The sequence below is a fragment of the Poecilia mexicana genome, unplaced genomic scaffold, assembly GCF_051168715.1.
Source record: "Poecilia mexicana isolate PSO_F unplaced genomic scaffold, ASM5116871v1 scaffold_22, whole genome shotgun sequence".
NCBI classification, from domain to species: Eukaryota; Metazoa; Chordata; class Actinopteri; order Cyprinodontiformes; family Poeciliidae; genus Poecilia; species Poecilia mexicana.
The window spans coordinates 16976611-17003298 of record NW_028263391.1 but is presented as its reverse complement, the minus strand read 5'-3'; the positions used below and the strand labels follow the sequence as shown (position 1 = coordinate 17003298).

At 38.7% G+C, this 26688-nt stretch overlaps 1 protein-coding gene across 2 annotated transcripts in view; it reads left to right on the top strand.

Annotated features, from left to right (window-relative positions):
* The first annotated feature begins 1860 nt into the window (after positions 1-1860).
* Positions 1861-26688, top strand: part of LOC106915027 (formin) — a 56153-nt gene continuing 31325 nt past the window's right edge. The window contains exons 1-6 of one of the 2 annotated variants that reach the window (XM_088002888.1): positions 1861-4483; positions 11408-11577; positions 16451-16568; positions 17952-18013; positions 20251-20996; positions 24094-24235. In XM_088002888.1, coding sequence (XP_087859014.1) covers positions 2914-4483; positions 11408-11577; positions 16451-16568; positions 17952-18013; positions 20251-20996; positions 24094-24235 — 2808 coding nt within the window. In that variant the 5' untranslated portion in view covers positions 1861-2913. Of the gene's footprint in view, positions 4484-11407; positions 11578-14161; positions 16341-16450; positions 16569-17951; positions 18014-20250; positions 20997-24093; positions 24236-26688 lie in introns of those variants that run through there. The other variant, XM_014982332.2, reaches the window with a different exon arrangement.

Sequence of the window (26688 nt, the reverse complement as noted above, 5' to 3'; positions counted from 1 at the left end):
CCTATCCAGTTATTTAATTATGTGGAAATAGACTGTTATATGCTAAAAAAAATGTCCTTTTCAAAAGTAACTTAAACATCACAATTACTGTTATGCAGGAGTCAAATCAGGACAATAGTATTACTAACACGTATTTCAAACCCACTTATAGCACATTGAAAGCATCAGAAATGGTTAAATTAGCTAAAAATTATCACTGTGCTTACTTTCTGTTTCTTCATTTTAAGCGTTATTTTTCTGTCCTTCGGTAAAATTTGTAGCTCAGTAGAAAATAGGTTAGTTCCTTCCTGGCTACAAGAGTTAAAAATTATTTAGCATCCCAGAAAAATCATTACATACTTAAGAGTAACCTTCAGCTTCGACTTACTTGAGCATGTTTCCCCCAGATTTATTGTGTATTTTAACTGCTAGTTTCGTACACTTTTCAACATTCTTACTCCATTTTATTTTCATTTTTTCATTTTGATCTATTTAGTCTGTCAGAAAATTGAATGTACTTAAATCTTTTTCTTCAAAACTGACTCATGTTTTAATACATTTCATAGCAATGTAGGTTTCCTTTTGGACCTTTGTTCAGCACTTCAATGAAGTTTGAAAAAGGCTATATAAATAAAGCCATATTGAGTTTTTAAAACCCACACAATGTACCTCTGTTGGCAAATGATAAATGATGAGCTTTGCACAGGTGTACAATAAATATATGTCCTTCATTTGAAAAAGCTTTGATTTTGAATCAGAAAAACCTAAAAAGAAGACAAAAAAAAAAAAACCACACACACAAAAAAGTGTACTTAGTCCAAAATCACTAAGATTTATAATAAAACAGCACTTGATTTCCTGTGGAATGTTTATTTTGGATGATTTTTTTTTTTTTTTTACAAATTATCTATTGGCACCAATTAAGGTTTTTTAAGTCAGGCCAACCAAAAAGTAGTTTGACCAGTTTAAAATAAAACGTGTAAAACTTTCCTCTAAAATGTAAAATATGAGGGTTTATATTTCTTCATGTTGTCTTCATCCATTAATATATTCATTCATTCATGCCTACGCTTTATTAATTTAAAAATTCATATTAAATATATGGCATGCCTGATTCAAACAAATAGTCATAAGACTATTTAATTCAATAGATTCTAGTGATTGATGAACAAACTCGCCACTAGATGTCTCTGTTTCACAACACATAGTGACACATCAGCAGTTGAATAAAATGTGGATTTATTATTTCAGTTGACCGGGACGATTGTGACAGCGCTGACTTTTATGTGATAACTGCTAACAGCTAAGTGCAGCCGATCTTTCTGTTTTTGCTCAACTGGAACCGAGTGGCTCCCATCTCATGTCGTAGACTACCTGCAAGCTGCAGCTGCACCGACTCAAACTGTGGGTTGGCCCCTTAAACGACACCCAACCAACCAGAGAGCAGGGAGCCAGCGGGACGCTTTGCTATTGGTCAAAGCTTCTGTCGATCACAGCACGCAGGTCCAGAGAAGCAGCGGTGAGCATTGGCTGGCCGCAGAACAGAGATGTGAGGAAATATATATATTTTTTTGCCTTTCCATCAAACCGGGTGAGTAACTGTTTATGTTTTACCCTGGTGGTAGTTTTACCGTCTGTAGTTGCAGACGATTGTTCTTTATTTTAAGCTTCAAACAGTGAATACAGCATAGTAACATGTCATAAGAGGAGGATTCGCAGTTTCTGTGTAATACATGTCAAATTACAATAAAGTTACTGCAATGTTCGTCGATTTCAGCTGTAGTGTTTTGTAGATCCACCCAATCTGGAAGGATATTGTAAACATGCATACTGCCATTTTAATGCTGACCAATACTCGTGTTTGCTGCAAGGTGACAGTGGCCCACGGGATTATGTTATGGCAAAAACATTTGGAAGGGGGTAACATTTGCAGCATAAATGTAAGATTGTGCTTGTAATCATGCTTGAAGGCATCTCAGCGTGGGGCTTTTTGCATGTCCCGTCACTTTGCGTGACTCTGCCAGCTGCAGCTTGTAAAATGTTGATGAATTGCGGTTCAGAAATGTTTTATGTGCTTATAGAAACTTGACAGTGTGGATATTGAGGACAGAAGGCCGTTCAAAAACAGTGTGGTGAAAAATGGCAGGGTTGGGGTGTGTTGAGTATTAGTTTCAGTGTGGAGGGCCCAGTTTGTGAGACGACTTAAGATGGTCTTCAATAGTGCATTGGTGTTTTTATTTATTTATTTTATTTTATTTTTTACCTGCAGGAGGGTAAAGTGAATTACAAGGCTCCTAAACAGTCTTAAAAATTGAGAATTTGTTTCCTATTATTTTTGAAAGCTCAAGAAATATGCAAATAAGAGCACTGAGTATAAGGACATATTTTAGTTTTCAAACTATATTAGATCGAGTAGATTTTTGACAAATTTAAATAAATAAAAATGAAGGGCTTTTTATATTAGTTTGGAATTTAGATAACCATTTGTTCTGAGTTGCTAAGTCACAACTTCTAGTACCTTGCAGAAATACACTCACTCTTAAACTTTCCACATGTTCCCATTACAATTACAAATTGACAGTATTTTGTGTGGTAAGTTTTTTTTTTTTTTTGTCCATTTCACAGATTATTTTGGTGGGAAGTCATATACATTTAGACTCATACAAAAAAAATTGCTATTGCTTCTTTGGCCTCCAGATCCTCTTAGACAGCTGAACACAAAGGTTCAACCTGTGGTTCTTAAATTGGCTCTGGTAAAGTAATGTCTTTTCTTAGAGACATTTTTGGTAGAAATGGACTGTGCCGTCTCTTAATTTATCTTTCTGATTTGTTTCTGTGTGCTACTTTCTCTAGGACAATATCAGACCTGGATGATGAATAGCCTGAGATGTTCCTCTGCACTCAGTTCCTACTCACACGACTAAAATAACTAGCATGGGACCCATCATGGAGGGCACACACACCATCTTGCTTCTCTATGAACCCATCTATGAGCTAAGCAACGTCAGTCTCTACTTTCCCAAGAGGCGGGCCCCCATCTTCAAATACAAGAGCCGCACCTCTCATTCAGCAAGCAGCGGTAATAACCATGACTGGGGAAAGCAGAATCTGGCTGTGTCCAAACAAAGAGGCCAGTCTTCTGACTCCTCAGGGAAACTTTTAAACTCCCAGCAGGCAACAAAAGAAGCAGTCGCCGAGCTCTGCTGGCTGGCGGCTGAGCACCACCAGTTGCTGGTGGATCTGTTATCCCTGTGTCAGGATTGTGCTAGCAAAGTCAAGATGGGCAACCAGGATATGAAATTCCAGGAGTGCGAGGAAGATCAGGAAGTTCCCTTTGGAGGTCGGGTGCTTGGCGACAGCAACTGCCCGATGTCTGAGAGTAAGAAGGGTGCAGCTAAGAGCAAAAAGGTGAAGAGGCTGGGAGGCAAGAAGCTTGACAAGCCAGAGGATTTACAACACACTAAGATGAAAAAGAAAGCTACAAAAGGACAATCACATGTGGAGCTTCCAACAGACTACAAAGTATCCACATCTGCAGTTTTACAAGCAGAACAAACCCCAAAGAAAAAAGCCTCTGACTACGTGTCTGACAGCACCCCAAGCAGCTCTAACGTTAGAGAAGTCAGTAAACTCATCGTTACAGTGGAGGAACCTTTCCGGACTACTCAAGAAAACTGGGACTTCGTGGAGGACAACCAGAACTTTGACCCCGTCATGGATTTCTGTAGCGATTTCTCAGAATGTGACGGTGAACTTGGCTACGCATCCTCCTCTTGCAGCCTGATAGAGGGCCTGAACAGACGACAGAGTGGAGGCAACCTCCGTCCCATTAAAAGGTTTGATTCTGCGGTGGAGACGTTGGCTGCAAATGGATTAACTGTCAACAACTCTGCTCAGCATCAGCTGGACAGCGATATGAACCAAAGAAACACAGGCATCAGGGTCGTTGCAAAATTACACGACGTGGAAGGTAAAGTTCACCATGTCAGCCACGCAAATGCTAACGGAGCTTTGCAACATCCAGGGACCAGTGGGAGTAAACAGGAGATTGGAGAGTGGGGAACGAAAAATGGAGACTACCGGCTTGAAGTGGGTAAACAAAATGGTAACAAACGTCCTCAGGGGTTACGACTGCCCCTTTCCCACACCGCAGAGCCCTTAGCACCAGTCAGATCCAAATCAAAGAGCCCCTCTTCACCTTCTCTCGCTGGAGTTTTCAACACATCTTTCCCGGCCTCCAACAACCTCCAAAGCATGTCTCCTGTGCTGTCCCCCTTGTCTTCCAAGCAGCTCAGCCCGCAGCTCAATCACCGCATCGTCCTACTTTCAGATAAGGATGAAGACTCCTATCGAGACAGCTCCAGCAACACCGATGAACCCAAAAGCTTTACTGAAGTCATCGATAGGAATGGCAATAAGCGGACTGTCACTCGTCTGGATCTGGACCTCAACAGGTGGCCAAGCATCTCCAAGCGAAACTCCTCCAGCAACTCCACAACAACAGGTGAGTTCTTTCAGAAATCACACAGTGAAAAAAAAAACGTTTCATGTACAGACTCCCTGCTCGGATGGGGATAGAGATATTATTGCTTTTATCACCTGTGCAGCATGAAGAAGTGTTTGTCAGAGTGAGCCCTTCATCTCACGGTTCTGCCACTGGAGTTCAAAGAACAAAAAGTGATGGCTTGAAAGAGATTCAGTTGTTTGGATTTGTCTTGACATGGTTCTTGAATTCATTTTCCTCAAAGAAAATTTCACTTTGTCACTCGAGCTGTTCTCTAATAGTTTGGTTTGTGCAAAATGTGAGAGCTGCTATGCAGGATCTCTTTGTTGATGTTTTTTGCCGCTCTGGTTTTGGGTTATACATGTGACCACAAATTAGAAACTCTCCAGCAGAGCCAGAACAGGGCAGCGGGTCCTGAGAACAGTTTTGTTGATGATCCATTATAACTTCCTCAGCGCTACAGGGAGAGCAGAGATTAGTAGGAGTGTCCTGGATCAAAGACTGTGTTGACACCAAGTTTGACCTGACCCGAGTTCACGTGAGCGCAGACTTAACTCAAGCATTCCCAAAGTGATGTTCTGAGGATGTGCTTTCCCTCCTCCCCACTCATATCCCATTTATGTAACTGGAAACAAAGGGGGCTAAAACTTAAACCCATAAAGCTTTGCAAGAGGCTGCATAAAAAAGGATTAGAGCTTTTCTTATTTCCATGCTGTTGTAATCTATCTTGGTGCATGTAAATCTGACAATAGTATAATAGATGGATTTAAGCGGTCACAATGTCCTCTCTATATGTAATCTTTCAAAAGCCACAGTGACGTTGTAAGCCTGTTCAGAGATGTCTTTGTGACTTTTTATCATTTTCTGGGATTTTTTCCCTATTTGTCTTTGGAGCTCCTTGACATTTGTGTACCTTTTACATCAGTCTGTGTTGTCCCCATGTGGATTTAAATTCGGAACACATTCACTTTAGTCACACACCAAAACAACATAAAATGGTAACACCTTTGAGGTGCCCATGCTTTATGATTTTAACTATCATTTCTAAGAGTAATTACTGTGTTCTTTAAAAAAATGTGCTTAAACGTTAAACGTCATTATAGTTATTTAAACTTTATATAAGAACAATCAAGAAGGAAGTCATTAGCCTATCACAAGGTCAGGACTCTCAAACTTAATAGCCAGTCTAGAAGGAAAACGATAATTAACCCTTCATGCATGGTTCAGGATTTTAAGATTTACACAATGTATAAGAAAGCCTCAAAATATTCCTTTTTGGTCTTTTTGATTTATATGTGCACCTGTTGATATTTTTAGCCCATTTTTCGATTGCTGTGCTTTCTAGCTGTTAGAATTAAGTAAGGTTCTTTTTGCAAAGGCAAAAATCTGTTCTAGACAGAACACAATAGGATTTATTTTTTTCTTTGTCCTTTATTGTCCCTCAGTGGATGAAAATGGTGCCAGCAGCAACATGATAGAAAAATGGAAGCATGCAGATTCACACAAGACTGCACAAGATACATATATACTGCATCTTTGCAACTTCAAAAGTCTTTTTCTTTAAGCTTTTAATCTCGTTTTGGGTGTGCGTTTTGGTTCAATGTCTTGCTGAAGCATTGAAAAAGCTCAACTCAAAGGCTTTTGCACATTTGCACTGAACTTTTTTTTCATTTGATGATTTATTTACTTCCACGTGAGAGTTCCTGCAGTTAAGCAATTTTGTTGCTTATTGAACAAAATTTTTCAGAACCAGTGTATCTGTTTTTTGGGATTAGTACAGATTAAGATGAGTGTTTTACAGTATTTTGCATACCACTTAGTCATTTTCAGATTATCTAAGGTGGTTGCACTGAATTTAGTTTTGGGATATCAGACTAAAGAGAGCTGAATATAAACGTAGTCTGTAATATTTTTATTTGCTAAATATTTGAAAAACATCTTTCTTATTCCTTTCATTTACAGTTTTATGCTACTTTGAAATACAGTGCATCTAATTTTGTTTCTACAAAGAGAGAGAGAGTGAAAATTGAAGGGGTTTGAATACTTTTGCCATGCTCTGTTATTCTAGGATGTTTGTTTTTAACCCTTTTGTTGCTGTTGTTGTAGCTTCTTTCACCATGGTTACTCGATCAGTTAGCACAGCCAACGAAACAGCTGAAGTAATAATGGTAGCTGTGAGCCAAAGCTGTTTCTTACACTGTGCTGTCCTCATTCTACATCCTCTGCAGTCTAACTATTGAAGCTTAAACCTTTAATCTTACACAGATTCTCTTTCTGGCTGGACATTAGCCGTTTCGTGAACTCCCCTGGTGGTGCTTCATTATTGATTGCACTTCAGATGTTAACACATATAAATGAACATCAGAGATCAGGCGAAGAGGGTAAGTGGATCTGTGTGGAGCCTGGACCTTTATGGAGTATAAAGGTTGAATTAATTATCTTCCAAACCCTTTAATCTGAGCTTCCCTAATGAAGCTCTCCCTATTAATGGGTGTAATTATGCAGGCAGTAATAGTGAATTTTAAAAGAGGTAATTATTTATTTTATATCATGTGTTAATTGTTGTACACCTCAGCCTGTATGGTAAAATATGGAAACCTTTATATTACGCATCCAGAAGACTCAAGAAATGTCACATTATTCTACACTAGTTCAAATGCATATGCATTTTTTCCCCCTTTCTTTCACAATAAAACAACACATAACATAAAATCATACATAATGCCAATGACAATTTCACATTTAATACTCTTGTCAGATAACATATGTTTAATATTCTGTCCTAACAGAACACATAAGTATAAGAAATTGGTATGATCAGAAAAGAGGTAGTCACACCTAATTTACATATAATAACTGACCCATCTCAACAGAAACAATGTCAAAAGTAGCATCACTATGGCTAGATTGAGATTTGATATGAAAGAAAAGTACAAGGTATGTAGGTATGTGCAGTTTTGAAGTTGAAAAACAAAAACGTACTTAAGTCATTATTTTTCAGATGTTCCCGGGGTTAACGGTGTCTAATGAATGCAACATTACTTACATCCTTTCTCAACATTTCTCTCCCTCAAGTCTTTGTTTATTATTATCTGACATATGACAACCAATGCCTTAATGAGATTATCTGCAATGTTCCCATGAGTTCTCCCTTCTAGTGCACACTAAAGAAACATTGTTACCAACACTGAAGACAAAGACCTGCTCAATAACAATTTTGTAGTCCATTAGACCAAAACACAGCACAAGAGTGTCTTTTGTAAACAGGAAAAAAGGCACAAAGGTCCTTTTTCTTATAACATTTAACCATCTTTCCTCAATGAATAACTTTCTCCCTGGAAAATTTCAGTTATGTGGCGTCCCATAGTTTTTTTGTTTTTTTTTCTTCGCAACCAGCTCTTTTCAGTGTCATGCAGCTTCCATCTCAGTTTGGGAGGGTTGCCAAATTCCCTATCTCCTAAATCACGGCCAGTGAGGTGAAACAAAATAAAGCTTCCTTTTACCTTCGGGCTATGTGTCTAATCAGACTTTAAAGCTGAATCTTGATGACAACTCAAGTCAGCTTCATTTCGGGCTGCTTTCTGCTTATGCTGTCAGGCAGAGTGATGCAGATCCTTGAGCGTTCACCTGCAGCCGCCGTTCCTTGAACCTCAACCATGGCAGGCAATCAATTCAATTAATCATTCAACACTCAAGTGGTGAATAACCAGGAAGCCTATGAAAAAAGAGAAAAAAATGTTGTAGAGGCACAACACTTTATAGGTCCTGCCATTATATTCATGATTTATATTTAAAGTCAACTATTCTCCGTTCCAGCTTAAAGTGCTGGGAGAGGGTAGAGGCTGCCAAATGTACTCAGTGCCACTTGGCCCAGTTTTCTGCTTTCGAGTGGTGAAATTTATACATTTTGTAGAGTGAAATACAGGACACATGAGGGATATGTGGTTGCTTTGATGAGAATCTGGGCAAATGTGTGCTTTTCTTTTCTCTATATTGCACATTTGCTTATTATTTTGGACTTGTCTAACCTGCACTTGACTCTATTTTATTAATATCAAAGAAAGAATCAGGATAATTAACAGCTTTTGTGGGTTTTTCATGTAGTAGCAATATGTCCACTATAAAGTGGAGCTAGTGAAGGCTTTTTGTGGCTGATGTTATTCTGAAATGATTTTCTAAGAAGAACATTATTTAGTCTGCTAGTTTTTTCCATATCTGAAAAATAATAATCTGACTCACACACATATCCTCTTGTCTTCTCAGACAAATGCATTTCGTCTTTGTTTCCATGAGTGTGTGTAGTTATTGGTTGCTACTGGACCTTCAGATCAGTTGTAGATGGGAGGTGGGGGGAATTAGCTATTTTGCCCTTCTTAGTTTAGGACTAAGCCTGGCTGCCTTTTACACATATGTGCACATCTGTGCAACTGCAACTGCAGATTGTGCCAATCTCACTTTTCTCCACATAATCTGCTCATGTTTCTCTCTTTAAGATTAACCTTCACCATAATAATGTAGCTGTCGAAACATTATTCCAAAGTTACTGTCCTTGACGCCGCCAAAAGTCCCAAAACTGAAGCCTATTATTGGGCTAAACATACATGGGGCTCATTTGGACATCTGTTATGACTTTTAGACAATCTTTGGGCATCAGCAAATATCTTATAAAAACATATTCAAAAAACACCAAAAAAATACTGCTGTAAAATAAAACAGTTTCTTACCTGATGCTCACAAACAACAGTGCTGATCAACTCAAAATGGGTAGGTTGTTTACTCAATCAATCAATCCTGAAACTAAACATGGAACATTACCGAGCATGGATTGCCATTATCTGCTCATCTTGCACTGTGTTCTTTCTTTATTCTGCCTGTTTGTATCTGTAAACAATAGTGCTGTGATGCAAGACACATTTCTGGCCTGTTCTGACAACAGAGAAATATTGTATCATAGTAACGTCAAATCCAAGATTTCAGAGCAAACAAAAATGTTTCCAAAAGAAAGACTCTTTTTGGTGAATCAGAAATTATTAATTCTATGTTTTGGTGGATGATGGTCAAAAATTATTCATTCTATGTATAAGTTCTAGTTAAAGCTAACACTTCTGGACCTTTGGTTGATTATGCATGTTTTTTGTTTCAAGGTACATTTATGGTAAATTATTTGTTGTTCTTTTTTTTTTTGCTCACCATTGTTTGTCCATTTCAGATGTTACAGCCTGGGCAGGTGTATGGGAGGGGCAGCTTAAACGGCTGTATGTCACTGACTGCATCACTGGGTTCTACCAAATAGAGGGTTTTCTTCTCTGTTTTGAATCACTTTCTTTTTCTTTAAAAAAGAAAACAGAAAGTTGCCCTGTATTACATATTTTATTTTGCAGATCATTTAGGTTATGTAGATGAGTTTGTAAATTAGATTAACAATCTTATTCCTGATCTCTCCTTAGATTTTATTTTGTTTTGTTTTTGTTTGTTTGTTTTGACCTGTTCAGTTATGGTATAATCTAATGAACTGCAGGTGTGTTGCCAATTTGGTATAAAACCAGTAAGATTTCAGCTGCTCAAGATGGATGTCAGAGCCTAGAAAATGCAACAAAGTGTACTAGAAGAACCTGAACCTGGCAGCTGATGCTGTTTTTTGTTCACCTGTTTTAACCATTTGACTGGATTACCTCACACAAATATATATTTTGCCATATGTTTTTTTTTACAGTTAATGCATATCAGTATTGTCTTATTTTAATGCACAGTGTGTCAAAGTGTGGGGAGGTAGGAATATTGTCTGTCGACTTGGCCAGGTGGTGGCAGTGTGGATTACCCAAGTATTTAATTAGGATATTGTTTTGCTGGGCATGAGCTGAAACACAGACACACATTACCGAATACAGCAAGAGCATAAATTAAATTGTGTTTGCGTATGCAGCAGGTGTATAAAGCCATGACCATGACTCCACTACAAGAGCTAGAAAATGTGGAGAGAGCCGTTTGTGATCCGTAATGTCTCCACTTGGCCCATATTGGGCTTAACACTGCATCTGGAACCATCCCAAGCTACAGTCAGCAGTTTGCACTGCAGGACCGGGCTGCGTAGCATTATGATAATGAAAAGTTATTAATCTAATCCTGCTGTTTTTTTCCCCCACCAGTCAAAGTTTCACATACTGTAGCTGTAAACCATCACAGCTGTCTCTGGATGAGCATGTTAGAGTACTGCAGTGAAACCTCAATGCTTTTATTTTTTCTGTGAATCACATGTTACTACGTATCGCTTCGGGGATACTGCTCTCATTGGGTATTGAGTATATATTTGCATTTTATTGAACTGGGAGCTGAGAAGGTGTTGCCTTTCATCTGCAGGAAACTTAGGTCACCGAGATTCTTACGGATTCTCAGCGTGTCATTTTCTCCTTTTTTGGCTCTTTTCTGTTTGATAATGTTTCCTCATACTTTTAAAACATTTAACTCTATAGAAAGTGGATATAAAAAGTAAAAGCAGGTGTTTTAAGGGTCGTGTAGGCTTCTACATCACCTGCACCATACTTCAACAGGCAGAGGTTAAGTTTCTTCTCAAAATGTTTAAAGAAGAGCATTTTCTCTTCAGAATTGCAGTGCACGTAACATAGTCAGGAGGGGGCAGTCTTTCCTATTCTAAGTCTATCTAATTACTAGGAAGCATGCTGCAAATGTGTGAATCTTGAATTTAAATACTTTCCTCTAATTTGTGTTGCACTAGATATTTAGTTTTAGCATGCAGCAGCAAAGTTTAGAATTGAATGCAGTACAGTTGTATTTTCTTGGATTTGTGTCATGGTGTTGATGCATAAAACAGCTTGAGTTGGTTCACTTTGTGCTGTGTATTTGTACCGTTTGTGCATTTACATTCAGCCTTTTTTATCATTAATATCCTGTCACTGTTTGTTTAAGTGGAAGATTCCCTCCTGCGACAGGATGATATTTGGATGCTGGATGGCGATGACCCTCAGGAGGTTCTCGCCTGCGTGCCTCGCCCCAACCACCTGGAATTCCTTCGCATCACGCCGCCAGAGGATGACCTCATCGGGGACACGCCCTACTACCCCAAGCTGGAGTGCACGGTAAAGGTTCTCAATCATGAGCAGTAAAAATCCCATGACTGTTCTTCCACCTCGTGAGACTCATGGGGATTAGTCTCCATTCAGGCATTTGGGGGACTGATTATGAGTTGTTGCAAATGGATTAGAGGGTCAGAAATACTAATCTTGGGACCCAGATCCAATTCCAAAACCTGGAAGGGATTATTTTAGCCAAAACTCATATTTAGGGCAACAAAAACTATCCCTTAACTTTAAGCAGTTTTTTAGAGGCCTTATTTGTTATGTTTTCTTATTTATTAGTGTAATCCTTGTTGGTTTGGGTATTCATTATATTTCACATGTAATGTAAATGTACTTGTTGGACTTTACAAAGGTTAAATTGGGCCAGAAACCTCCACTCTACTCTGATGTACTAGAAAAACAATCAGGTAATTCCCACTATTTTGGGATTTATATATACGTAACACAGTTGTCTAAAGCCGCTCATAAAAATGTTTCCCCACCTATTTACGGCTCTCCAGATTCCATCACGCTGTCTGACTGACGACTCTCATTCCTACGGCAGATGAAGTAGAATATCTGGGTGTGGATGTGGGCACATTTTTTGTGTTGTTAGAAAGGCTATGCATTGTTTTCCCTGAGACACCTGAACTGCCCTGACTGCGAGCACAATTGCTTGACATACCAGTGCAAAGTGCATGATGTGCATGATTAGTGCACAGTCAAGAGAGTCAGACATCTCACATATTCAGCTGTGGAACAGGCTCTGCGATTTATTTGTACTACAACTGTGCATACAATCCTCATGTATTTCAAAAGAACGATGCTCAAGGGGAGGGAGGAGATTAAAACACCTGTCTGTAGCTTTTAAATGAATAGTATTACTTTTCACTTCTTGAGTCTCATACCAGTTTGTTTATCTTGCAAGAGCTACTGAAAACTATTTGTCCAATTAGAGGTGGATCTAAAGATAACTTAGCTAAGCATAAAATGCCTTTATAAATTATTCAATTTATTAAGACTATCTGTGACTTATCCAGGAGGTCACAAAGAAACCTGGAAAAAAACCAGAAAGACTACAGATATAGCAAATACTCTGTGGTCTGACAACACAAAAGTGAAGCTATTTTTTGATGAGAGAATCACATTATAAAATGATGTAAAACTCAAAAAAGTTAATTTTTACATAATACTGCCCCTTTAATCTTGGCGCTGAAGGCGCAGTGCTGGAAAGAACTGGAGTTTCTTAAAGACACAGAGGCCCAATTTCAAAATGTTACATTGCAACGTCAGATTTCTTTAAAGTCATATTTGATATACAGCATTTTTAAAATAGCTGAAGGTAACATATTTACTTGATTGGGCTATAAAATGGCACTATGTGGCTGAAAAACACATGATATTGCCCCTTTAAGTTGATTAAAATGCTGTTCAGGCTCCAAAACCTACCAGTATGTCATGAATAAGACAATCTTGCAAAACAAAAAAGTATTGCTTCACAGTGGTGAGAAGGTTAGGGTCGCCAGCAACCACAAACAGTTGGTGGCAGTCGGGTGGCACCACCGGTTTAGGGGGGCATTTACTTTTTCCACCAAATGCCTAGTAGCTTTTTTCCTCCTAATTAATTACATAATTTGGAAACTTCTTTTTCCCTTTACTCATGCTACTGTATATTTGTGTAAGATTAAAGTTTCTATTTCTAATATATCTGATAATGTGGTTTTTTTCACTATCTATAAAGCTGTTTTTGCTGGGATATCATTGTTCATTGGTGATATGCAAATTTTTGTCTTGTTTTTAAAAATATAAAAGTCTTCCCAAAGCTTAACTTAAAGCATTTTGTTCCCTTACGTAGCTCACTTAGAAAGTGCTAAGTCAGGCAGTTGCTTTCAGGAAGAGTGAGCTTTGGTTGCTAAAGGCAACCAAAGTCACCTTGTGACATTTAAAACTTTTAGCACCTCGTGGCATCTTCAATTAAACAATCCTGACATAATGAAAGTAGTGATTTAAAATAAGCATAAGCTAAGGAAATTATTTAAAAGCATCACTACATTCACATTTTTCTACTTATTTTGTTAACTTAATTTCAGTTAGCATGCTTACCACAGTTAGTGCTAGCTTATCAGTTTTTTAAAGGTTCTTAAGAGCAATTTCATCACAGCTAAATTGTATTCATCTTCTGAATGTTGTCAGCATGGAGAGCAGGTCCACTCTAAATGTGAAGGTAGGTGAGACAGTTTGTTTTTTTGTCTTTTTTTTCCATCTGTGTTCAGCACTTGAGGCTTATAATCACATTTTAGCATCTTAGCATATTAGCTTGAGCTGGCTGTGGCCAGCAGGCTGCTGCCTAATCAGCTCATCTTAAGCCAAGTGTTGTACAAGCTCCCCACTTTACAGTGTAGTGCTACTTTACAGAAATCTACACCTCTCTACCTGACCACAGGCTGATACGTGCTTCTGCGCCTGCTCTGTTTGCTTCAACTAGGAAGTAGAGGTAACAAGACACCTGTTGTGCATGAGTATGCAGAATCCCTCCCAGGAAGGGAGGGGTTTAAAAAGAGGTGTTCCCAGACTGGATAGACCAGTAAAATTCCTTTTTGTTCCCAACATGAGAATTTTTCTCACACAGTGGCACAAAAAAGTTTGACTGTAAACTGAGACAGACTCAAAATAGAAGCACCGGGACTCCACACTGGCACACAAGGAAGTACATCTGGCAACTTTATGGAATATATCGCTTCCTAAGAGTGGGGAATGCTTCTGTTTCAAGACAGGTGGACTCTGTTCTCCAACCATACCGGGTATATTACAGCGAGAAAAGTTTCCAGCCGTTGATGAGCTTGACTTCGCTGGATGTGTCATGGGAATCTGCTGCTGGAGGAGAGTTAACTGTACTGCTGACAACGTACAGCAAGGAGTTGTCTTCATGTCATATTACGAAAAGCAGCTATACTGACCTGTAAGGGTGTCATTAAACCTTCTTCCAGGATAAGATTAGAGAAGTGTTAGAGGTTTATCCATACAAAGGCCGTTTGTTTCCTGAAACCATTTGAAGTGAAACTGGAGCAGCTTGGATAAATACAGGTGGAAGGATAAATCTGTTTAAGAGACACTAGGACTACAACTTATAGAAAGTACAAATGGAGAGTAAACTTAGTAGCTTGGATGAAGAAGGGAAGCAGCCTTCTAGTTCCATTTTGAATGTTTTCAACAATTTATTTACTCGGGATCATGCTGCTTCTTCGGATTCTCCTATGCCTGTTTTGACATCTTTCAAAGAGCTGCCAGATAGTGGAGCTGAAGCAGCAGAAGATTGTCAAACTAATAGTGAAGGAGCACTTCAAGACACTGAATCATCCATGAAAACTACTTGTGAACAAGTGAAAGGACCCCAAAAAGACTTGATTGATTCTGAACTCGTTCAAGTCACAAGGGTGGAAACACATAGTGACACAGAAAATGAGGACGATGAGAAGCCAAAAAGCGGTACAGGTTTTTCTGAGAAAGCTCCTTTATCTGAAGGCAAAGATGTTATGAAGGGACAGGGGAATGGAGATGAGCAACAAATACCTGCTTTTAGATCACACGGTTTTAGAGAAAGATCAACCATAGAGGCCATTTTATATTCTAGTAAGTTTGGCCGCAGAGGTAGATCTAGCCCAGCAAAGGTATCATCAGTGTCCAAGCAGGAAGATGGAGGTAGTACTAAGAATAGCCATACTGCAGTGTCTGTTACTGGAGAATCTACTGAGGATAGTCCTAAATTGGATTCAGCAGCAGCAACAGTTGATGATGAGTATGACAGCATAGATTGTTCTGAGCCTGTCCCTGTAATTTCTGGCAATAAAATATTAAAAGTATCTGCTCATGAAAAGGATAAGGTCTCTCCAAAAAAATTTACAGAAAACATAAAAGAAGCTGAGGAGCCCCAACCTAATCAGATTCCTGAAAAAGTAATCCAGTCGTCATCCAAACCAGAGGAGCAACAAGAGACTTTTGGCCCGACTCCTTCAGAGCCTAAAATACCATCAGACTCTACAGGTAAAAGCCAGCCATCGGTCAGCTCATCTCCACAGCAGACACCGGATTCAAAGACGCCGCAATCAAGCGCTGCCTCACCAGTTTCATCTGCTGCCACCCCATCCAAGGGTACAGCACTGTCTTCACCACCTTCCTTCCAGATGCCAGCTCTGTTCAGTGGTTTGCGGGTGCTAAAGAAAGGAGCAGTCGGGGATGAAAGGGAGGTGGTGTCAGAGATCAAGCAAAGGGAGAAGGATGCTGATCTGGCCTTGCTCAGCCTCAAGAAGACTGTAAACAAAGCCAAGCTTTTCCCTGAACAGAAGATGTCCTCTGGTGTGAAAAAGCCCACTGAGCCCAAATCACTGGCAACGTCTAAAAGCACCACATTGGGACAGCTTTCTCAGCGGCTCAAATTAGACAGTCATGATGACAGCAAAAAGTCTAATGATGGAAAGGAGGGGAATTTGGAGGGCAAAAAACATTTGGAAACTGGGGAAGAAGATGAGGTTGCTGGGGAGGCAAACAACAGAACCAGAGTAGAGACTTTAAAGTCGCCACCAGAGAAAAAGAAAACCTCAGACCTGGCTTATGAAACCTTGAAAAACGTCTTTGGTCCTAAAACTGTCAAGAAAGACAAAGCTGAAGATATCGATCTTGGTGCAGTGAAAAGAAAATTAAAAAATGATAAGGAGAATCTGCGGTTGATTTTTGAGAGAACCTCCAAAAGTCCTGGAAAAGACATTACAATTTCTACAGAGACTACCGTACGTCCTCACTGTATTTAACTTTACTTTTTATCAACTGCTTTTCTGCCTTGGTATTCAGAACAGCTTTATCAAGGCCTGCTTGTATTTTTATTTTTTTTTCTATGCAGACAGAGGTCTCTCCCACAGACAGCGAGGACCGGACTCCAGGTCGTCTGCAAGCTGTGTGGCCTCCGCCCAAACCTAAAGATGAGGAGGAGAAGGTTGGGCTGAAGTACACAGAAGCAGGTGAGACCTTAAGGCTTGTAGAGTTAGGCAACACTGCTTTTGTTTGCTTTTAAGATTAAGAATGCTGACAGTGGACCATGACATTTAAGCTAACATGGACACACCTCATGCTGTTTTAGGGATAACATCCAGTAGAGCTACAATTAAAGCATCTGAAGCTGTCTCATGCTTGGGTAATTGGAACCGGTTGGGTCCTAAAAGCAAAACACTTTAAGTGAAAATTTAGCCATCATTCTCTAATCCTTGAGCACTTTAAATGTCTTTGGCAAGTCATAGAAGGCTTGTAAAGAATCATTTGGAGGCTCAAAACATCATTACAAATCCATTAAAGATCACACTGAGGTTGTTTTTGCTTTAACAGTGCCATTTCTGTGGTTGCTGCTACGGGATACAACAATGGAGCCTATTTGAGTGGTAGTGGAATCAGTTTCTTTGGCCAAATAGGCTAAAAGCACACACGGCAGATTCAATTACGCAGTGAAAAATTTGCTTCTAGACTATGAGCATTGGTTGACTTGAAACAGACCACAGTTTGCTGCTCGGTGTTCTCTGTGGTGCTGATATTTCAGAAGAATAGAACTAATGTGATGTAGTGTAGTTTCAGAAACAATAAATTGTCAATTATTTGCCTCCTAACTGCAACTTTTATACACCCCGTTACTGTGCAGATAAACACTAATATATAAGTATGATCATTGACCCGTTGTCATAAGCTGCTTCATAGAAGATATATACGAGAAGAGGATGAACTTCTTTGGAAGTTGTTACAAATCAGGATTTTTAGATTGCATGTATATATTTGATACATAATACATTTCTTTCCTTTCTATCCATTCTAACACAAGAGGAACATGTTCACAAATAGGTATTCTGCAGCACTATTTGAATCTAAACTTCCCACGGTCTAATTATGACTTCGGTGAATGTCGGAAAGTCCTTCTTTTAATTTCCAGCTGATAACTCAGAAAATCTGAGTTCTCAGCTTTCTGAGACACCATAAATGTTTTGCTTCATGTATTCATGAGGCAAACATGAATACATGAATACAACCAACCAGCTGTAAAGTGTCCTTTTCAGCTGGTTGGTTGAATTGCTTAACTCTGTATGCTGACAGTGATCTACCTATCTGTTGTCTGTTTTGCCTTAATTGGATGTCACCCCTGTGGTGTGGTGGCTTAATACATTACCATACAATTTGTAAACACATCTATAACCATTTTTTTATCTGTAATGAAACCAAAAGGAAACATTATTGTTAGTTGTCATGATTAAAAACATCAGGCAGACATTCTCCTTTTGCATAGACGTGGCCACCAGAGTGTGCTTGTGTGTTTTATTTGATTTTTGATTTTTTTTTTTTTGTTTGTCCTTGTCTGATTTTAGAGCACCAGGCTGCTCTCTTGCAGCTGAAAAGAGAATGCAAGGAGGATCTGGAGAGGATGCATGTAAGTTGACATAGTTACTGATGTGCACTAAAAAAATGTATCAAAAACCACAGAAGATTTTGAGTGCAGATACAGCATCAGTTTTAAAATTCAGACAGCAAAATGCATCATTTATAAAGATACATTACGCACAGTCATGTCAGGTATTTCTGTTTATTTTGATGAGTATGGATTACAACAGAAATGTCTATGTACTGCATAGTATTTGCAGTGAATACTTAGTTGTGTTTCATTACATCACTTACCGCACCTGTGTTGCGGTGTTAAGGTGTTGGGAAGACCAAGTTGCTTTGATAGCACTCTTCTGCTCATCTGCTGTTGGGTCTAGTGTTAGTCCTTTCATTGTATTCAGGTCAGGTGAGTTTGCTCAAAAATCAAGTACAGTAATGGACATTTAACCTAGTACTGTTAGACTTGGCAGTGTGAGAAGATGCAAAGTCCACAAAGGTTGTCAGCAGAAGGAAGCAGGAAGTGCTGCAGGATTTTCTGATAGATGGCTGCATTGACTGTGCTGTGGTAGCACAGTGGTAAAGCACAACCCATGTATGGAGGCCTTAGTCCTCAAGGCAGCTGTCACAAGTTCGAGTACCGGCCTGATGACCTTTGCCGCATGACTCCCCCCTCTCTCATTATTCACTTTCCTGCCTGACTACTCTTAAATAAAGGCCAATAAAACCTTTAAAAAAAGAAAACACACATTAGGTAATCACTGGCAGATGACATGGCACTCCAAATCCACTGACTGCAGAAACTTCTCACTGGCCCGAAAACAACTTTTACCTCCGCTCTGGCCTGCTTTCATCTAAAAAGAAGACACTGAGGAACAATTCATAATGGTTCATATTGGTTTTAAGTAATTTTCATTTATATAAGACTAATATAGAAATATTATATTTACAATATTGTTTTTTTTTTTATTAGCTGTAAGATTAAGTTGCATATACAACACATAACTAAACAGAATAGTTTGTATTATGAACAGAAGAGTTACCATAGTTTGCTGCAGACGTTTTTGCAGCTTACCACTTTGACCACAAGATGGCGCTAATGGAGCATAAAATGTTAATACATTCTGCAGTCCATAAAAAATATGTTCGGTTCACTTGGAAGTTAAGTTTTCTCCAAGTGTCTTCAAAGACTTTTTAATGAGTGACCAAATAATCAATAATTGACCCCTTAATATATTTTAAACTTAAGACTAAATTCAGATGCATGTCTGTTTTGGAGAAACTTTATTGCTGGCAGTCTTGATCCAGGCACTCCTTGCAAAAAGCGATAGTAGATTCCAATGGGATTATCCTGCTAAAATAATGAGTCAAATGAAGTAAAATTATTGTTGCCTTTATTTTTTTTTTATTTCTGTTTTTGTTTTTATATATTGATTGAAAATAAAGTTACAGTTAAAACAAAAAAAAAAAAAAGGTAAAACCTTTATTAAAACCTGGGCCATTTTATGTATAGAAATGTGTCATTTATCACCACGGAGTCATTGATCTTTTATGGAGTTCCTTTTTCTTTCTGGTTACACAGTTTTCTCTAAATCCCCTTAAAAGTGTTAGAAATAATTAGACAAGTGTTTAGGACTGTAAAATGGAAACACCTGAACACTCTGTTCCCATTTTGCCAACTTAAATGAGGTTCTGCCATCTTTCTTAATTAGTTTCATTAAAAAATTGCTTTCAAGGACACTGCCCCAAAAAGTCAGACCTTACCTTTGGTTTATTCGTCACTTTGCTGGAAGGCTTTATTTTATTGGCAAGTTGTTTTTTTTTTTTTTTTTTAAGAGTTAAAGCTTTTGTGGAAAGGTGTGTTCTGCTGTGAACTCACAACAGAGGGTGTGAACACACTTAATTCTAAGGTGACAAGAGTTAATAAAGGACATGTTGAAATTTATTACCAAACCTTTTTTTCTTTGAAATCACTGCTGTGGCGTAGCTGGTATGCCTTTCATTGTTTGAAATGCAAAATGAAAAACTGGAGTTGCTGGATTTCTCTTGACTCAAAAGTTATTGTAAGAACAGAAAAACATTTAGCTGGGGAAAGTTTATAATTACATCATTGTTATTGTTCAGTCAAAGATTAATCTTTTCAAGGGCTCTTTTTGGAGTAATTATACACTGTAGTCTGAGTTCTGTCCAATAAAAACACTGTCTGCTCCTTGATACAGTTTTATTACAAGATGACTGCAATTTGGACCACTCTGTAATTCTTTTATGCCTGGCTTTCTGCTTTTACAGGCCGACTTTGAGCTTAAAATCTTCCAACTTCGAGGTGAGCATGCTGTCTCAATATCACAGCTGGAGGGAGCCCTTGCTAAGCTGCGGAAGGAAAAGGTGCACAGTGCAGGCCAGGATTATAGTCCTGTCTGCGATGTGGCTGTCTCCACCTCAGAAGATTTGACTCCTAAGACAAGTCGCACTGTGGGAATCCAGACTGACAGGGAGACCTTCATTAAAAGCCCAGAGGGGGATGGAGGAGGGTCCGCTCAAAGCCCCAACCAGCAACTGCGTCAAAAACTCAACTTGGACTCAATCGGACTAAATGTGAAAGCCGAAGCAGGACCTGAACCTTCTGGACCTCCACCTCCTCCTCCCCCTCCAGCTCTGCCACAGAACCTCTCAGGACCACCACCTCCCCCTCCTCCACCGCCTCTTCCAAGCTTGCCAATACCACCACCACCTCCTCTCCCCTTGCCAGGCCAGACTGGAGGGCCACCTCCACCGCCTCCACCACCTCCTCCTCCAGGGGGTGGTCCACCGCCCCCTCCTCCTCTGCCTCCCCCTCCTGGCTTACCTGGAGGTGGTCCACCTCCACCTCCTCCAGGCTGCGGACCTCCACCTCCTCCAGGCTGCGGACCTCCACCTCCTCCCTCAATGGGGGGGTTTGGCCTGAAAGTTGAGGCTGCCCCGAGGAAACCTGCCATTGAGCCTGCCTGTCCCATGAAGCCTCTGTATTGGACCAGGATTCAAATACAGGAAAACATGTATGTAAATTTACTAACTTCTTTTTTTTTTTTTACAAATGTATTCAAAAGCAAAACAAAAGACGTACAGTGCCCTGTATAAGCACTCATTTCAGCCTTGAACTTTTCCCACATTTGGTCAAATTACAACCTTGCAGATATTTGTCCTGTGCAGGACTTTTTAGGGTAGTTCAGATATTCTGGTCAGTTTTAATGGCTTACATAAAAAGGGCCTAAGCATTCGGAGATATAGTTGTTCCTCCACGCTCCTGCATTTAAGGGTTCTGTTGAGATACTCAGTAACAGTTAATTGGGTCATTCAGACCATTTGCAGTCACTGTGATTGTTGCCCGAGAGTTCCAGTCTTCAAGGTTTATGGCCTTGTATTTCCACGGTTGGATTAGTGAGGGAAAGCTGAACTGTGGTTCCCTCTCAGGTCCTCAGCTGTGTCAGAGGGCCGCTTGTTGCCCAACAACAGCTTCATGTGGGCTATAAATCAAACTGTAAAAAGACAAGTTAAGGAGCATTAAATGGGTCAGGTGTTTAACTACAGCTGGATTAGGTCAGTTAATGGTGTGAGGGTCTTCGGTATAAGGAAGGAGCAATGTCTAAACAGTTGGCAGGACAGAGATTTCTTGTAAGAAACATAAGCAAAGCTTTGTTTCCGTTTTAAATTGACACGTTTTGTACAATTCAGCTGAGAAAGAAGAAAATTTACCCATGAGGGGAAGAAAAAAACTGCAGCAATCTGCTTTTGTAAGGGTGCTCACCCTAATTGGTAGAAACACCCTTTGATTCACTTTAAGCATTGGTTCTTCTTGAGTTTACACCTCCCATTAAATACATTACGGATAATGCATCAGAAATAGTCAGATTTTAGTATTTAAATCATCTTTGCTCACTTGGATGTCTTTGGCATAAAACCATTTCTAACTTTGGAGCTCATTGATAGAGATGGATCCTTAAAAATACATTTGGAAAGACGCAAAAGGTGCTCAGCTATTGTAAGGAAGACTGCATTGCTGTAAGAATAAGGCCTGTATGTCAAAAAAATGTCTGAGGATTTTTTTGACATACTATTGAACTTTATAGTTTTTTTTTTTTTTTACCTGTACCTTTTTTATCTTGATTTTTAATTTTTGATCTAATGTCTTGCAGTCAGTAACAAGCTTCACAGTTGAAGTAAAATAACTTAAATTTTAAAAATGCAAGGAATATTGCATACTATAATGTATTATTATACATACGATGGCACAGTTTAGACATTCATCAATGATTACAGAAAGGACACTTTTCCAAAATGGTTTAAAACACAAGGGAGAAGCTATTCAAGGTGGCCGACAGAAACTCTGCAGGAGCTGCAGGACTTTCCAAGAAGGACTGGTAGTGTTCTTCGTCTCCTAAATTCTCCATTTGTTTGGACTAAGGAATTCCAAGACAGAAGTGTTTCTTCCAAAGAAAACTTCCAGGCCTGTGTAAAACTTCCAATAACCTCATGGAAGAATGCGTTATATTTTGAAGGACGCAAACTTGAACTTACTTGATAGAAACGCCATTGTGCAACAAAAAAACAAAAAAAAACCCAAACAGATCACCATGCCAACTGTGAAACACAGCAGAGGTGTCATAACGCTCTAGGAATGATTTTCTGTTGACGGAACCAGGAAGTCATTTTAACTTATGTGGACAAAATGATCGGCTTTGGCTCACAAGCTTTAGAAAGATAAAGCTGAAGAGGGATTTAGCTTTTCAGCATCACAGTGAGGCCAAACATAAATCAACATGAACAAAGCAATGACTTTAGCAGAATAAAATGAAAGTTTTGGACGTTAGTCCAGACCTTTTGGTTTCACCTATAGGATGTGGACAATAGCTGCCCTCACCGCCTGAATTTGCAGAATAATTTGAGCAAATATGACCAAGTAATGCAGGACACTTTTTCTTACTAAAGAATGTTGAATGCTGAAAATTAAATCTTACAGTGTTTCACCGGTATATCAGTTTAAGATTCTGCACAGTTTGTCACCACTTGTTTCACTAGCTGTTTAGTTTTTTTATTTTTTTTATTTTGTTTATCTTTCCCCTAATAAACTTGTAGTTACATTATCTAGGACATTGATCACAAAATGCAAACTGAATTCTAAAAAATTTTGAATTTTAACATGATGTGTCTACTCCTAAGAGCCACTGTGTTAAATGTATTTACAAATTATAATGCATGAAAGTCTTGCTTGGGACTTGGATGCAGTTTTCTTTATTAGTCTACTCTACGTCAGAGTTAACATTTCCTTTGTTTATGCAAGTTCAGAATGGAGAACAAAACCAACACAGTAACATCATGTTCTGAACAGAAACCCTTTCGTAAGATTTTTCTTTTTACTCCAAGAAACCAACAGATACTTTTTTTTTTTTTTCTGCAGTTTAAACTCTAATAACCCTTGTGTCAATGCCTTGTTTCCAGATTTACTTTCACTCTCTAAATATGACTTGACAGATGAGACATAATGACCTTTAGGAAGAACAGCAATATGTGAGAAGATAGAAAATTATGAGCATCAACATTCCAAGCTCTTTGTTTAGAATAGGCTCATTTAATTTCAAAGCTGTTGATTGGGCTGTTGATGTCAGACTTTGTGGAGAAAAGCAAAGCCAGATGCGAGCAAAGATGTGTTTGCAAGAACAACACACTGAACATCTTCTTGACTTTAACCACCTTTTGTTTCTGTCTGTTTGTTTCTTTCCTTCCCTTGTAACTCAGCAACTTCCAAAAACAGAAAGTTTTTCTCCCATTTTTTTTTTTTTTTTTTTGTCCTTGTGGGAAACGGTCCCATAATACAGAAACAAGTGTGCCTGAAACGTTTGTTATTTTTATCACCTAGCTCATAAACATCTCTTTTGAAAGTGGAGATCGCAGGAACTCCTGCCAAGTTTTTGTCGGCCTGCGAAATGGAAAATGGAAAACAGGTCAAATAAACATTAAATGAGTTTCCACAATTTTGTTAAACTCAAGTAACCTTTTTGCCTGCCTGCCTGCCTGCCTGCCGTCACAGCTGCTGTGTTTAAATGTTTTGCACCTTGTAACTTGACTTTTGATGTCTTATTTGTTTTTAAAAAATAGCAACAACACACTCTGGGGTTCTCTAAAAGAGCCTGACATTGTCAACACTAACGAGTTTGAGGATCTTTTCTCCAAGACCACAGTCAAGCAGAAGAAGAAGCCCTTGTCAGACACCTATGAAAAGAAAACCAAAGCCAAGAAGGTACGTTCTGTTCCACAACTCATGTGCTCTGTTTTCAACTGTTGTTATTAAGCCCTCTAATGTTTAGTGCCTTTCAAAAGTATTCTGTCATATTTTTTCTCATTTCAGCCTTTAGCCTCCTTTTTACATCTCGAAACTGACTTTTATGCTTACGATCATAGCGAGTGAATTATTGCCACAGATTCTCAGTTAGATGTAGGCTGACTTTGACTGGGCCATTCTGACAATGCAGTTAATATTCTTGAAAAATAACCTCAGTTTGTTTAGATGATAGGCCATGTTTTGCAGTTTGACTCTATAATACATTACGTGACCTCTGAAGGTGACATTGAGTGTTTTAGATATTTTAGAATAAAATAGGGTGATCACAATTGTATGATAAGCTTTTCAGATTTTTAATTGTAAAAACATTTGAAAACCATGAAGCTGTTTCCTTTTTCCTATTCCTATTTTTCCTATTCTTTTATTGATTGTTCACATAAAATCACATAAAATATTGCGTTATATGACTGTGGAAAGAAAGAATGTGGAAACGTTTAAGAATGTTTTTTTTTTGCAAAATGGCATTTCATTTAGTTTGGAGACAGTTTTTGCCTGAACACCACCTCCTGTCTTGCTTTGGGCCAGCTGATCATGATGCACAGGACAGTAGTAGAGACAGGTTTTCTCATTCTAATTCCACTTGTGTAACCTTTAAGCGAAAGCATAGTAAGTCAAGAAAAACCAAGAGAGATGTATGTTAGCTGGATCGATCCTTGATCTTGGTGTCTTGTCCAATGATGCAACTCTGCACTACTGCTAGAGCCAGCTCTGTGTCAGCGTCCTTTCTGCCATATGGTCCTCTCTGTTGGCGTCCAAGCAGTTAAAAATCAGTTGCTGACCCAGACTGGCCCTCTAAATCCATACACGTCCCCTATTCTGATCAATTTGTGAAGGCTCCACTTTGCTCCAGCCAGTGTGTGTGTTTGTGTGTGTGTGTCTCTCCATCCAGTCTGGTCACTCAAACTGTCCAACATTTGATCCAACTCAGACAACTGTCTCCTCTCCTGTCTTGCGTCAGCTTGGGGGAGTTATAGCCACTTTTATGGAAACTGTTGACACCAATTTATATCGTTCAAAAATAAAGCCCGGCTTTGTTTATTGTTGAGAAGAACTTTTGCGGCACACTGCGCCAGGTTATCCGTGTTTAAACATTTTATTTCGTAAACCTGTTTTACATTTTAGATTTTAAAAGTAATCTCTGTGTCTGTGATTGTCGTCCAAGTCTAGGATTAAAGATGAAAACAGAATCCATGAAGGCATAGTTGGAAGTTCAGCTTACTGGAAAGCTCGTCATAGTAATAGAGACTTGTTTACTTGATCTTTGATACCCTGCAAGTTTATACTGATGATGATGACAGCTTCCAAAAAGTTCAGCTTGGGAACATTGAGGGATCGAGGGGGAGTCGACGACAGTGAGGCCAAAATCTAGCTGCTTCTGAGCTGAGAGTGACTGTAACGGAGGTAAACACTACAGGTAATGGGTTTATGGTTTATGGAAAGACGCAAGAAAACTAGACTTTTCAGGATGGCAGATTCTTTTGGTTACACATATTTCTTGTACTGGGAATATTATTATTTACAAATGTATTTATTATTTTGACATCTTCCTGTGCAAATTACCTCATCCTTATTTAATACCCCTAGAGATCAATCAAATCTATGAAATTGCTTTAATATTCAATAGATAATTTTTTCTACAGAGCTGTTTCACAACAGCTAGGATGTTGTGAAATAAACCAGAGCACAATGAAAAAGGAAAAAAAAGGCTCTTTTCAGGGTTTTATGACAGATATCTGATCTCCAGTTTTTCAATCTCACGTTTCAATGGATGTTTTAATTTCTTTAATTTATTTTATTTTAATTTATCTTGACATCTCTTTAAAGGCGTTTCCTTAAGAAGACATAAGAGCTGTTACTTACTTTTCTCCCAAGACTTTCTGCTTTGACCAAGTACTGAAAATATAATTTAGCAGCAAAAGCAACTTCACACCGTGTCAGTTTGTGTAAAGCAAGTTAAAAATCCAACCTTTGTATTCAGGAGGGTTTTATACCTGACAATGCTGGCAATACCTACTATATTTTAATACTTAACTTTTTAAGTTATTCTGTGTCTGGAAATGTCTCAGTAACTCGTAAAATCACATTTTTCTTTAAAAAAATTGGTATTAAAGACAGGCCCATTTCCTTTAGCCATTCTTTGAAATGGAAAAGACAAGAAACTTCCTATATAAGTCAGAAAGTCCTGATGTGTGAGATTATACTAAAGCAATAAAAAATGAATTTGTTGAAACTTCACCAGACTTCACTAGAAATGCTAATAATAGTTGGGAGTGCACTATATATTTTTGTAAAGGTTTCATTTAGAAACTAGTTGATCACAAACTCGTATCAAATCACCTCCGAAAATTGTA